Source organism: Trachinotus anak, unplaced genomic scaffold (genome assembly GCF_046630095.1).
Source record: "Trachinotus anak isolate AG129_WGS33_773 ecotype Australia unplaced genomic scaffold, CSIRO_AGI_Tana_v1 ptg000014l, whole genome shotgun sequence".
NCBI classification, from domain to species: Eukaryota; Metazoa; Chordata; class Actinopteri; order Carangiformes; family Carangidae; genus Trachinotus; species Trachinotus anak.
In genome coordinates this window covers 10,080,457-10,094,631 of record NW_027273865.1, presented here as the reverse complement: position 1 = coordinate 10,094,631, position 14,175 = coordinate 10,080,457, and the positions used below count along the sequence as shown (strand labels likewise).

At 42.5% G+C, this 14,175-nt stretch overlaps 2 protein-coding genes across 2 annotated transcripts; both read right to left on the bottom strand.

The window, feature by feature from the left end:
* Nucleotides 1-2,916: 2,916 nt before the first annotated feature.
* LOC139632137 (odorant receptor 131-2-like) lies at nt 2,917-4,720 on the bottom strand. Its single transcript, XM_071496914.1, has one exon. It carries the CDS (start codon nt 4,458-4,460, stop codon nt 3,534-3,536), a length of 927 nt encoding a protein of 308 aa, XP_071353015.1. The 5' UTR covers nt 4,461-4,720; the 3' UTR covers nt 2,917-3,533.
* A 4,137-nt stretch (nt 4,721-8,857) lies between these two features.
* Nucleotides 8,858-10,987, bottom strand: LOC139632102 (odorant receptor 131-2-like). The gene has a single exon (XM_071496860.1). The coding sequence runs from the start codon at nt 9,792-9,794 to the stop codon at nt 8,868-8,870; it is 927 nt and encodes a 308-aa protein (XP_071352961.1). The 5' UTR covers nt 9,795-10,987; the 3' UTR covers nt 8,858-8,867.
* Nucleotides 10,988-14,175: the final 3,188 nt, after the last annotated feature.

The following is a 14,175-nucleotide window of genomic DNA, read 5'->3' as shown; positions in this document are numbered from 1 at the left end:
AAAAGCCTTTCCTGAGTGTTTGTCACAAGAAGAGTCGCATGAGGTATGCAAAAGCACATCTGGACAAGCCAGAAGCATTTTGGAAAAAAATACTGTGGTCAGATGAGACTAAGATAGAGTTATTTGGTCAGAACAAGATGAGGTATGCATGGCGAAAAAAACACACTGAATTCCATGGGAAGAACTTATTGCCTACTGTGAAATTTGGTGGAGGGTCCATCATGTTATGGGGCTGTGTGGCTAGCACAGGGACTGGAAACCTTGTTAAAGTTGAGGGCCACATGAATTCCTCTCAGTATCAGCAGATTCTTGACAAGAATGTTCAAGAATCTGTCACAAAGTTGAAGCTACGCCGGGGTTGGATCTTTCAGCAGGACAATGATCCTAAGCACTGTTCAAAATCCACCAAGGAATTCATGCAGAAGCACAAGTACAATCTTCTGGAATGGCCATCCCAGTCCCCAGACCTTAACATCATTGAAAATGTATGGATTGATTTGAAGCAGGCTGTTTACGCACGGAAACCAAGAAACCTGACTGAACTGGAGGCGTTTTGTATGGAGGAATGGGCCAAACTACCACCTGCCAGACTTCAGGGACTTGTCTGTAGCTATAGGAGGCGTCTACAGGCTGTTCTTGCAGCAAAAGGAGGCTCTACTAAATATTAATGGAATTATTTCTTTGGGGTACCCAAATTTATGCACATGCCTATTTTTGTTTAAATACACATAAAAATGTTTCTGTTGGACCAATGAGAATGATTTCACTACTGAGATGTTTCTGTTTCCATAAGGTATAACATATGTTAAAATAAAGTTGCTGCTTCAAAAGCTCAGCAAGTGACAAACTGATAAAATGATTTTCCTAAGGGGTGCCCAAACTTTTTCATACAACTGTAGGTCTATAATTGGCTAAAACATCAGGATCAAGAGTAGGCTTTTTAAGTAGAGGTTTAATTACTGCAACTTTAAAAGCCTGCGGTACATAACCAGTTGATAAAGATAAGTTAATCAGACTTAATATAGAGGTGTCAATTAAAGGAAAAACTTCTTTGAACAACCTTGTTGGAACGGGGTCAAGAAGACAAGACGATGGTTTAGATGATGAAACTGTTGAAGTGAGCTCAGGGAGATGTACAGGAGAGAAACAGTCAAAATATAAGCCAGTTACAGTCGACTCTGAGGCTGCTGAACTGGACAGTACATCTGAGCCAGCTGTGGGGAGGAGATTGTGAATTTTTTCTCTAACAGAGACAATTTTATTTGTAAAGAAGCTCATAAAGTCATTACAGCTGAGGGCTAAAGGTATAGATGGGTCAACAGAGCTGTGGCTGTCTGTCAGCCTGGCTACAGTGCTGAACAGAAACCTGGGATTGTTCTTGTTTTCTTCTATCAATGATGAATAATAGGATGTTCTGGCTTTACGGAGGCTTTTTTTATACGCCAATAGGCTGTCTTTCCAAGCCTTTAGAGATTCATCCAGGTTAGTAGAACGCCACCTTCTTTCTAGTTTCCTTGAATTTTGCTTTAAAGCTCGTGTTTCTGAGTTGTACCATGGAGCTAGCCTTCTCTGACTCACTACCTTCTTCCTCAGAGGGGCCACAGTGTCTAGAGTTGCACGCAGTGAGGCTACAGTACTGTCAACAAGATCATCAACCTGTGTGGATGTGAAGTTAAGAGAGCTGTTCCCTACTGCATTGATACATGGCAGTGGGCTAAGTACTGATGGGATTCTTTCTTTAAATTTGCTAATGGTATTGTCAGAGAGACACCTGCTGTAATAGATTTTTTTCCCCAGATGCTCTGTAGTCCATGACTGAAAACTCAAATGTTAACAGAGAATGGTCAGATAAAAGAGGGTTTCTGGGAGAAACTGTTAGATATTCGATGTCAATCCCATAAGTCAGAACCAGATCAAAGGTATGGTTAAAAGAGTGAGTGGGTTCATTAACATGCTGAGAGAAGCCAATTGAGTCTAATAATGAATTAAATGCAATACTCAGGCTGTCACTTTCAACATCTACGTGAATGTTAAAATCACCCACCGTGATAACTTTATCTGTGCTGAGAACTAACTCAGATAAAAAGTCTGAGAACTCAGATAAGAACACAGAGTAAGGGGCAGGTGGACGATATACAGTAACTAGTAGGACTGGTTTTTGTGTCTTCCAGTTTGGGTGAGACAGACTAAGAATGAGCCATTCCTTACAATAGGGACCTATTGTGTGTGTGACATGTGGAGAAACATGGTCTCATCCCCCACAGAGACCTAAAGACCTAATAATAAAGGACAAATAAGGAAAAAGATGGAGGGCTTGTCAGTATCAACAACCCTCAATTCCTCCAGCTCAATTAAATTCCTTTTTAAAGATGTTTGACTGCAGTGTACATTAACATCCACGCTTGTCACAGATGAACAATTGCATGCAGTAACAACTGTGGTTTTAATTTAAATGTCAAATAATATTTCTTTTATAGCTTTTCAGTGTATGAAAGAAAAAACAAGAAAAAACATTATGTAGTAAACAAACCTGACTGACCCAGAACCAGCGGAGTGTGAGGAGAGGGAATCAGGAATAGCTGGATTACTTCACAGTGATTACCTGAGTTACGTTAGAGAGCAGTCTTCCAATCGAAGGCATTGATAGTCTTAGGAGAGGTGAGTTCTTGAATGGGAATACCACTTTGAGAGGCAAGGGTGACATCAATGAAACTGTCATCAGCTCCATCGAGGCAGATGGCCGCCCACAAGGAGCCCTGTTCTGCCTGAGGTTTCCGCCTCTTAAAGGAAGTTTTTCCTTGCCACTGTCACCAAGTGCTTGCTCTCGGTGGGAATTGTTGGTTCTCTTTCTTTCCTATACTTTATAGAGAAGGTCTTGATCTCCTCCAATTGGAAAGTGCCTTGAGATAACTTCTGTTGTGACTGCTCCCACATACTTTGCAGTGCAGAATACATCTTAATCATGTTAGATCACATAATACATTGCAGGATGTATTTTTAATGATGCTTTGACCACTTTTTACAATACTTGATACTTTTTAGTGAAAATTACACAACACGTGGTCTATCTGTATGTTGAGCTGAGTGACAGTGGCACTGAGGGCCTTCAGGTTTTCCATGATATCCAAGAGAACTCTCTTGTGTTGTTCCGACCGTGGTTCCCTGAGTGGCTAATGTTTAGTGAAGTCTTTTATGACGATCTGGTTGTTCTTTTTGGAAATTAGCAATTTCAGCAATTTGACAAAATGCATTTTTGTATCTGTGTGTTCCCAGGAGCTGCACATGCAACTATCACAGTGAGGACAAACATAATGGCAAACATTTCAGTTTTTTTTTCCCTTTCAATCATTCACACCCAAATGTATGAGAAAAGAAGGCCTTGGTTCCAAAATAATACAATAATTACCATTTAAGTATTTAGAAAGTGATTTACGAACACACACAGTTATTTGCAATATGTTTTAATTAAATGACAATTGAAATAAATGATTGCAATGTGAATTTCTGTCAGAAAATAATTAGTCTAAGTCTTGTCAAATAACATTTCTTTTACACAAGCCACTGAAGGCATATTTTTTCAGTGCCTGAGAAAAAAGTTCATCTCTAAGGCCATAAATGAGAGGACTCAGACATCTTGGTGCAAGATAAAACATAATGTAATTAATATACCTGACTAGAACAAACAACCTTAAATTAATCTGAAGTAGCCAAGTCTCTATGAATGGGCACCACAGCTGGATGAGAAGCAGCAGCAGCTGGAAACCATGAAGAACCACTGTTCTGAGCCCTTTCCATGTTGACTTTTTATCCTCTCCTGATGCAGCTTTGGCCACTTTCATTATTTTAATGTAGGAGACAACAATGATCATAAACATGACCAAGAAGTAGAACTGATATACAGCTGACCTAACATGATCCTGCCATACATGTAAACTAAACAATTCGAATGAACAAACCTGATATTGTTTATAGAAACTAAGAAATGCTGTTGCACAGAACATGGTGAAAATAACAATGCAGGGCACAAAGCTGATGCCATGGATGATGAGAATACAGTGCACAGTGCTGCGTGTGGAGCACAACTCTCCATGGCGCAGGGGCATGCAAATGGCCACATAGCGCTCCAAGCTCATTGCTGTCAGAGTAACTGGTGTGAGTAAAGTGAACAAAAACATAAAAACACAGATAATAATACACAACCAAACTTGCATGGTAAAGTGAAAATAGCTCAAAAGGAGCAGGATATCAGAGAAGAATAACAACAGACTATCTGACAGCAATGTAACAGCAAATAAGATGTAACGTGTTGTTGTGTAAAAGCACTCTTTTTTAAAAAAGGTTATGATGAGCAACAAGTCAATGCAGAGAAAAATCATCACCAGGATCTGCACAATAATGACCTGGTCATTGATCTTTCGAAGCTGTGACTCACCATCAACCAGTGAGTAGTTATCTGCCATCTAGTTCCTAAGCAAACACACACAGCAGTCTCTAATACACCTGTCAATAGGAATTTTGATTTTCATTGCAAACCGATAAAGGTTAAGTAGAATGTCAAGCTTACAGCAGTTCACCACACTCTCCATGTTATTCCAAAGATGAGTGTCTTCTGCTGAGCTCTGTGCAGCCTTCTGAGAGAGTGCTGTGTCTGATGACTTAAAGACTAGTACATCAAAAAATAACACCAAATGAAACTCCCTGTTCACTACACTGTCGTCATCGTCACTTACTGTTAGCCCCCCTCATTAGCCATGTATTGTTAGTTCTGCAGAGACTGTGAAGTTACCTCAAGGAGTCATGATTTATTTTAATCCCTTGTATGCTGGTATAGGCCCTGAAAAACAGCCTGTACTAGGGAGTACATGTACAATGATGCTGCCCCAAGGTTGGCATGTGGGGAAACAATCTCTAAACTGGTTAAAATCTGCCTCCAGCCAGTTGGTTAGCTAACAGTCTATTCCACGGTCTGCTAAAATTCTGAATGTTCAGATTTGAGTCAGCTAACCTACAGCTTGCACTCCGGTCAGCTGGCCCTTGGACTGCTAGCATCCAGCATGCATCCCTGTTGGGAAACCTTCAGCCCAGGTCGGCTCGCCTCCTACCTGCTTGTCTCCAATCTGCACCCCAGCCTCCTGTCTACTCCTGTCCCTGAGCCGGCTGGCCCCCATCTGATCCTGAACCTGAAAACCTTGAGCAGTCCCCTTTGTTTGGGTCTCACCATTTGCCTGGAGATATGTAGGGGTCAGGGCCCCTGGTAGGAAGCGTGGGTTTTCCCACAGAGACTCAGCTGTCCAGCTCCATTGAGACTCATCTGCCCAAGGCCACAGAGCCTACAATGCCAAGCGACCCAGAGTCTCGGCCGCCAAGCTACCCAGAGCCTGCCTTGTGCCATAATCGTATATTTATTTATGTGGGCATGATCGTGTCCCGTTCACAAAGGCTGTGGGCTTGTCAAGCAGAGAGGACAGCAGCTTTTCTTACAGGTTTACACATGTACATTGATGATAATCCTGGGATATTTGATGGGTGACTAGCTATAGCAAAAGCATGTTTGCCAAGCCTTCCTTGACTCAGCTTCTACTGTTGTGAGATCAGCTATGATATTGCAGCATATATGCTTGCGCAGATGTATAATGAAAACTAACTAGCAAACTCTCTGCTCCAGTTGCCAGCCTCATCTCACCCTCTCTCTCACCCGCTATGTACACAGCATACACACTGAGCTGTTCCTGAAAGCAGCTGCTCTACTTGTGTAAAGATATTCTGTTTCAAACTTCTCAAACTTACTGTGGATCTTGGACAGAGATGATAAATCAGTGGGATTTGCTCATTTATTTGCTGCTGCTGCCTCTTAACGCTTAATGCACAATTTTAGTAAGAAGTTAGCAGTATTGCTGTGAAATGTAAAGTGTATTTTTCTCAACCACTGAACTACCATATATCTAAGCACAAGCGCAACTATGGCATGCATTGTATTACACCATAGCTACAGGTCAGCTGAGTGAGTCAGAAAGAGTTCAACTTCACTTTGTTTTGACAGGGAGATAAAGTGCTAAAAAGATTCTAAAGGAAGCGTACATTTGAAATGGATACTGGATTGTTTCGGTAGACGTCTTTTAAAATTGTGTAAAACATGTTTTTTCTGCAGACCCCTTCCACACCAGCACGTCACTCAGCTTCTCTGCTGTTGCTCCTGGCGGCTCCTGGCAGCATGCTGATCTGAATCTACTGCAGCTAACACACTGACTATGCATGACGAGCTCACACAACACAACGTCAAATAACCCAAAATAGCACTATGAAACAATAACTTTAATGTGACCATATTGTCAGCATCCTTCACACAGGGTAACAGATATAACAGACATTCACCATTTTTTTTTCATTATTTTTGATTATAATCACAGGACTGCTGTGTAATCCACATGTATTTACCATTAGCTTCAGGAAATATTTATTATGCTATTTGATCAATTAACAATTCAGCTGTGTACTACACTGACCACGAAAATATAGACCAGACTAAAACATACCTTTTCAGTTAATATAGATAGTAGCAAATCAAATCTCTCATGAATTCAGGGCCTGTCCAATCTCATGATTCTTCTCCTCCATCTTGCTGCTCTCTGCCTGGACATTTTCACCTTTCTCCTTCCTGCACCAGCTCCAGCTCCTTTGTCAACCGGACACGGTCACACCCACGAAAATGACAGAAACAATAGATACAACGGGTGGAAGGCAAGCTAGGTTGCAGGGACAATACCCTGCTACCACAACAAGTGGGCAGCAAATTACATGATGAATGCAAGCATGCATCAGATCCTTTATATGACAAAGCTGATATGAGAAGGAGGAATGTTGCTTCAACTTCAGTATTGTTCTAATTTCTGTCTATTCTTAGCTTTAACTAGGCAAGCACTGCTTGCCTTGCTTGCTCTGACGGTGCGCCGCTGCCAGAGACTGTGTCTTATCCTATCTTTGAGGGTCTGGGTTCGAATTTCGTTGCTATGGTAAATGGAAATGGGGATTGGGCAGCTGGATACTATCAGCTACACTAGAAATAAACAATGAGCCACAATGAGCCAAACCCACCAGGAGCCCTGTTCTGCCTGAGGTTTGTGCCTCTTAAAGGAAGTTTTTCCTTGCCACTGTCGCCAAGTGTTTGCTCTCAGTCGGAATTGTGACAGTGACAGTGGCACTGATGTTGAGTTTACTGCCTTTTCTCATTTCAAGTAAACTCGCGCATTCGTTTGATGAAGTTAATGCAGGAGACAAATTCCGAATTCTTTTCACTAATTTATTAAACAAGCTTTCACAAAATTAAAAGAGGATCGTTACAGAGCTCCGGGTCCAAACTATCTCACCCTGACAACAACATGCAGCTGTGCCAGTTCACAAAGTTTGACACACTAACCTCCCCTAACCCGGTCTTTTTATTATTGTTACACAAAGAAAGCAAGGAATGTAGGTTGAACTCTTCTTCATTGGCTGTTGCCCGACCGGCCTTCGCCCAGGCGCCTCCTTCGTGGTTATCTGACTCCATTTGACCTCCATCACTCCTGCCTGGCAACAGCTGATTTTTCTGTGTGTGGAACAGAGAAGAGAAGACAGAGACAGACACAACACTCCCCTCCCCTCAGGGCTGTCTCCCCTCTATCAGTTAACTGTGTCCTTGCACACTTCTATCCTCATCTTCTACCTATGCAGTCTATTCATGGCATGTCCACCCCGCATCTGAAGAACAACCCCTCCACACATCCTTGGCTTCACTATCTGTAACACCCTGCTCCCTTTTGAGACTTCAGCAACTCCCCAACCTATAGTTATCAAAAGCAAGCATCATAACCTTGCAATCCTCGCACACACGCAATGCTATTGCAAAATGCTAAAAATATTCTTCACTGAGGGCCTTCAGGTTTTCCATGACATCCAAGAAAACTGTCTCGTGTGGTTTGACCGTGGCTCCCTGAGCAGCTAATGTTTAGTGAAGTGCATCTGAATCCCCAGGTTCCGGTTCTGGTGATTTTTTTTTTTTTTGGAAATTAGCAATTTCAGGAATTTGACAAAATGCATTTTTGTATCTGTGTGTTCCCAGGAGTCTGGACGTGCAACCATCACAGTGAGGACAAACATAAACGTGGCCCAGTTACATGTGGAGGAAGCACTGAAACAGAAGCACCAAAGATGTTAATCTGTATGAGACCCAATATGTAAAGGTCATGATAGTTTCTGCTGGGCAATGCAGTGGACTGCAGGGCCATGCTTGAATTTTAATTTGTGATTAACATTTTCACATTTATTTTGTGAGAGTAGAAACATGCAATTAATGTTTGTTTTGACAGGTTCTTTTATTGTGAGTAAACATAAACCCAAAACTCATCCGGAAGACCCTGGAATCTCTAGAACAATAGCAAGATGAACTATAAAAAAAACCTTGCTCTTAAAGGTGAATTCTCTATACAATATGAAGACCCAGATCTTGGAAATGCACTTTGTAACCCAATAAACATTGCTGAGTTGCCTGCAGAAAGGGCCGTTTTGCACATTCTGTGGAATAATGAGTCACAAACGCTTGTCCCATTGATCCTCCATCTCTTCCCTTTGCCAGCATCTTCCCACAGCTACTCTTCAATTATTCAGAGTTATATGCAAAACATTTCAATTTTATTTTTCCCTTTCAATCATTCACACCCAAAAACATGGGAAAATAAGGCCTTGGTTCCAAAATAATACAGTAATTACCATTTAAGTATTTAGAATGTGATTTACAAACACACAATTATTTCCAATATGTTTTAATGAAATTACAGTTTAAATAAATGATTGCAATGTGAATTTCTTTCAGAAAATAATTAGTCTTAGTCTAGTCAAATAACATTTCTTTTACACAAGCCACTGAAGGCATATTTTTTCAGTGCCTGAGAAAAAAGTTCATCTCTAAGTCCATAAATAAGAGGACTCAGACATCTTGGTGCAAGAAAGAAGATTACGTAATTAATGTACCGGATTGGAGAAAACAACCTTAAATTAATCTGAAGTAGCCAAGTCTCTATGAATGGGCACCACAGCTGGATGAGAAGCAGCAGCAGCTGGAAACCATGAAGAACCACTGTTCTGAGCCCTTTCCATGTTGACTTTTTATCCTCTCCTGATGCAGCTTTGGCCACTTTCATTATTTTAATGTAGGAGACAACAATGATCATAAACATGACCAAGAAGTAGAACTGATATACAGCTGACCTAACATGATCCTGCCATACATGTAAACTAAACAATTCGAATGAACAAACCTGATATTGTTTATAGAAACTAAGAAATGCTGTTGCACAGAACATGGTGAAAATAACAATGCAGGGCACAAAGCTGATGCCATGGATGATGAGAATACAGTGCACAGTGCTGCGTGTGGAGCACAACTCTCCATGGCGCAGGGGCATGCAAATGGCCACATAGCGCTCCAGGCTCATTGCTGTCAGAGTAACTGGTGTGAGTAAAGTGAACAAAAACATAAAAACACAGATAATAATACACAACCAAACTTGCATGGTAAATCGAAAATAGGTGAAGACTAGCAGGATATCAGAGAAGAATAACAACACACTATCTGACAGCAATGTAACAGCAAATAAGATGTAACGTGTTGTTGTGTAAAAGCACTCTTTTTTAAAAAAGGTTATGATGAGCAACAAGTCAATGCAGAGAAAAATCATCACCAGGATCTGCACAATAATGACCTCATTTTTTATCCTTTGAAGCTGTGACTCACCATCAACCAGTGAGTAGTTATCTGCCATCTAGTTTCTAAGCAAACACACACATCTCTAATACACCTGTCAATAGAAATTTAGATTTTTATTACCAACCGATTAAGAAGAATGTCAAGCTTCTCTGAATACAGAACTTCACCACACCCTCCGTGTTATTCCAAAGATGAGTGTCTTCTGCTGAGCTCTGTGCAGCCTTCTGAGAGAGTGCTGTGTCTGATGACTTTAAAGACTAGTACATCAAAAAATAACACCAAATGAAACTCCCTGTTCACTACACTGTCGTCATCGTCACTTACTGTTAGCCCCCCTCATTAGCCATGTATCGTTCTGCAGAGACTGTGAAGTTACCTCAAGAAGTCATGATTTATTTTAATCCCTTGTATGCTGGTATAGGCCCTGAAAAACAGCCTGTACTAGGGAGTACATGTACAATGATGCTGCCCCAAGGTTGGCATGTGGGGAAACAATCTCTAAACTGGTTAAAATCTGCCTCCAGCCAGTTGGTTAGCTAACAGTCTATTCCACAGTCTGCTAAAATTCTGAATGTTCAGATTTGAGTCAGCTAACCTACAGCTTGCACTCCGGTCAGCTGGCCCTTGGACTGCTAGCATCCAGCATGCATCCCTGTTGGGAAACCTTCAGCCCAGGTCGGCTCACCTCCTACCTGCTTGTCTCCAATCTGCACCCCAGCTTCCTGTCTACTCCTGTCCCTGAGCCGGCTAGCCCCCATATGATCCTGAACCTGAAAACCTTGAGCAGTCCCCTTTCTTTGGGTCTCACCATTTGCCTGGAGATATGTAGGGGTCAGGGCCCCTGGTGGGAAGCGTGGGTTTTCCCACAGAGTCTCAGCTGTCCAGCTCCATTGAGACTCATCTGCCCAAGGCCACAGAACCTACAATGCCAAGCGACCCAGAGTCTTGGCCGCCAAGCTACCCAGAGCCTGCCTTGTGCCATAACCAATGCCCTATTCCTTTGTTGAGGGTCCCTGCTGACTTCTTGTCTGTTCCGTGTTAGAAGTCCCGGCCAATGTCTCGTCTGTTCCTGAGCCTATTCCTGAGTTGCCCTGATTTCAGGCCTGTTCCCTGAGTCGGCCAACCCAACTGACGTCCTGCCTGCACCGGCTGTGTGTCTGCTGCCTCACTGCTACTGTCAGCTCTAGCTTACTACATAGAGTTAGCAGGCTACTTGAATGTTGGATTTCTTGTCATTGTAAATTCATTTCTGATTTATTTTTTGGTAGAAATATAGTGAAAGGTGTCAAATTTATGGAATGTTGCTAGTATTGCGTCAGTAGGACTATCAACAGTTCTTTTCCTCATCTATTTTTGCTGGGAAACGCGTACATCATGCGTGCCATTGGCCCTAATAATAAAATTGTTAATCCTATGGTTGTGTGGTTAATGCTGATGGCACAACAAAAACAAATTGCCCTTACCACAAAAAGCACCATGTTGATCTTGAGACCACAAGTTTGTGCAGGTCAAATTATACCTCACAAACAGGATCAGCTGAGTTGAACACCTGGGAAAGTTTCAAAGTGTTCCAAAAAGGATATAAAAACGTATTTCATATTGCTATAATATGAAATGTAACGGACATACCAGGCCTGGCATTAGTTACAAGCCATTAAAGAGGTTCATAGAGAGGACAAGTAGAGTTACGGACCCAAGAATGTCACCTTTCTTACTCTCCCCACCATCAAGCTGTCAAATTGATAGGAAACAGTGACAAAGGATACTTCTTTCACAAACAGACCGTTTTTAGCACAACGAAGAGATGTACAATCAGACCATGGGTCAAATGGTCAGCTCCAAATAGACACAAGGCAAAATTGGAGTAAACTACCAGAATCTCCATTTCGTAACAATGGGACTTTATTTTTGTGTATGTATGTATGTGTGGCGACGCGAGTGCTAGGGGGAGGAGGACACACACCTCTAGGTTTTATACATTACAACAAATACTGTAATCCGACAACGTCACCCTGGGAATTTCACCCAAGGGGAATTATACTCAGGAGGCCAGAGACATGGTTCCATCCATCAATAATATTTATTAACAATTTAGTAACATAAGGATGATCATTAAAACACAATTCACTCAGCTGCAGGGTAACTGAAAGCAACTGGAGCTTAGGGGCTTATTAGTGGCAGGGTAGGTCCACGGAAGAAGGATCCCAGGAGAAGTCACCCGAAAGCACACGTGCATACACACCCACACAAGTGAAGTCAATACCGGGAGACTGCAAAAAGAGGGCCCCACCACCACAGGTGCCCAGCTCCTAAAACAAACAAAACATAATTAGGGGATTACAACTTCCAACCTAAAATATAAACCATTCAGTGGCCGAATGCTGAAACCTTGACACTGGTTATCAGCAGCTCTCAAAATGGCCTCCTGCCAGTGGTGTAACCAAGGAAAAAAAAATGAAAGTAAACTAAAGAAAATAAACTTAAGAAAACAAGAAACTAATTAATGCTAAATAGTCAACTCAATTAATAAATCAGCACTTAAACCATATATAACGATATACAAATTAAAGTGAAATGAAAGGGTAATCCCACCTTACAAATCATATGTATAACAAAATCAACTACACAAAACTATTTGTTAATAAACAGCTGTGTGACTGCACTCACACAACATAAACCATACCTGAATAAGGCTGCTTGGATGGCAGCTGTATTACTGGAACAAATAATAAATCACAAATAATACAAACAGAAAGAAAAATAAACAACCAGGCTGAAACGTAGATACAAAATTACAAATAAATCAGAACATCGCAAATAGAATCCTGCTCACGATCACATTTCTTACCATTCACACTTAAAACGGGCCCAGGTTAAAATAAACACAAAAAAACATTAAACGATTACAGGCCAAACTACTAAGAGGAAAACAGCCAGACGCAAAGCAGCAGCGTCCTTGCTGTGTGCGCCACGACAGCAGCTGTCGCTCCAATTAGGCTGCGAACGCCAACAGCAGGCCAGTTCCTACAATGCATACAAATCAAATTAAACCGAAATGATAAATAAAATAGAAAACTGATGTCAGAGTAGGCTACATACCAAACACAATTCACTCAGTTGCAGGGTAACTGAAAGCAACTGGAGCTTAGGAGCTTATTAGTGGCAGGGTAGGTACACGGAAGAAGGATCCCAGGAGAAGTCACCCGAAAGCACACGTGCATATGTGGCCGGAGCACGGCTTACTCCTCCTCACAGTGGGGTGCTGTGTCACCCTGTGGCACTGATTTGTGGGCGGGGAGCGCACCTTTATATATAGGGGCCTGGGTACACCTGGCGCACTCTCTCTCTTCCTGTTCCGCTCGTCCGTGGTGGTGGCTGTAGCCTGGAGTGGCGTGGTGAAGCTGTGTGGCGTGCTGGCACCAGAGCGTCTTCAGCGTTTTGCCATAGTAATGCATGCTCTGCCCTTCAGCACAGTGCAGCGTGCCCAGCATCAGTGCGTCTTTGGCGTGCGCCAGAACGACGCACGCTCTCCTTCGGCGCACGGGTAAGGGGCATTGGCGCACACTGCTGCTTTCTCTCCCACTCACGTGTTGACTGTTTGGTGATATGGCTGTTTCTGCTACAGTGTGGCGGACTGCTGGAGTCACGGGGCTGAACTGCCCTGCTGGGGGCCGGTCGGCGTTGTGGCGCGGTCTCCACGTGGTAAGTCGGCGTTGTCCGCCTCTCGTTTCAGCCTGTTATGCTGCTCCCGACTGATTGTTTTGTCCTGCTCTGTTGTCCTAGACCTCTCGGCGCTCTGTATTGCCCTGCTGGTGAGGCCCAGAAACTATTAAAGCCACTATTTCCTGGACCCACTGCTGTTTTGGCTGCGTTGGTCCACCCTGACTGTTTTGGCTCCCTGAAGCCGTTTTGACTCCTCAGCTCTTCTGAGCTGTGGGGAAGCGATGTACTAAGGCTCTTTGCAGAGCTTGTGTCAGGGCCTATTGCTATTTTAAGGATTCTGTTTAGTTCATTAATCAACCTTGAAAAGATTTATTTTGTATTCATTTGTTTAATTTGTTGAACATTATTGATTGTTTGTTGTTTAAGGAACATTATTTACCTTTGTTTGATGATTTGTTTCGTTGTTTTTAATTACTTAGTGTGTGTGTGTGTGTGTGTGTGTGTGTGTGTGTGTGTAAGAGTGTTAGATAGCAGTTAAGGGCCAGATTAACTGGGAGGCCAGTTTTATAACTTGCTTTCTTGTCTTTGTGGACAGGTGCGGAGGGCCAGGCGGCGACCCAATTCCTGGTGGTGGTATTTTCTTCACGAACCCCTTGCAGGTGTGTGTGTTTGCAGTGTCACGGGTGTTTTTGGTTAGTTATTCCTCCCCCTTGATTTGATTTTGGGCCACCGTAGCCTCCACAGCCCTGTTCATTCTGCTCTGTGGCCCCAGT

Coding starts and splice junctions, on each gene's coding strand:
- LOC139632137 (XM_071496914.1), bottom strand. CDS start 4,460: ATGGCAGATAACTACTCACTGGTTGATGGTGAGTCACAGCTTCGAAAG.
- LOC139632102 (XM_071496860.1), bottom strand. CDS start 9,794: ATGGCAGATAACTACTCACTGGTTGATGGTGAGTCACAGCTTCAAAGG.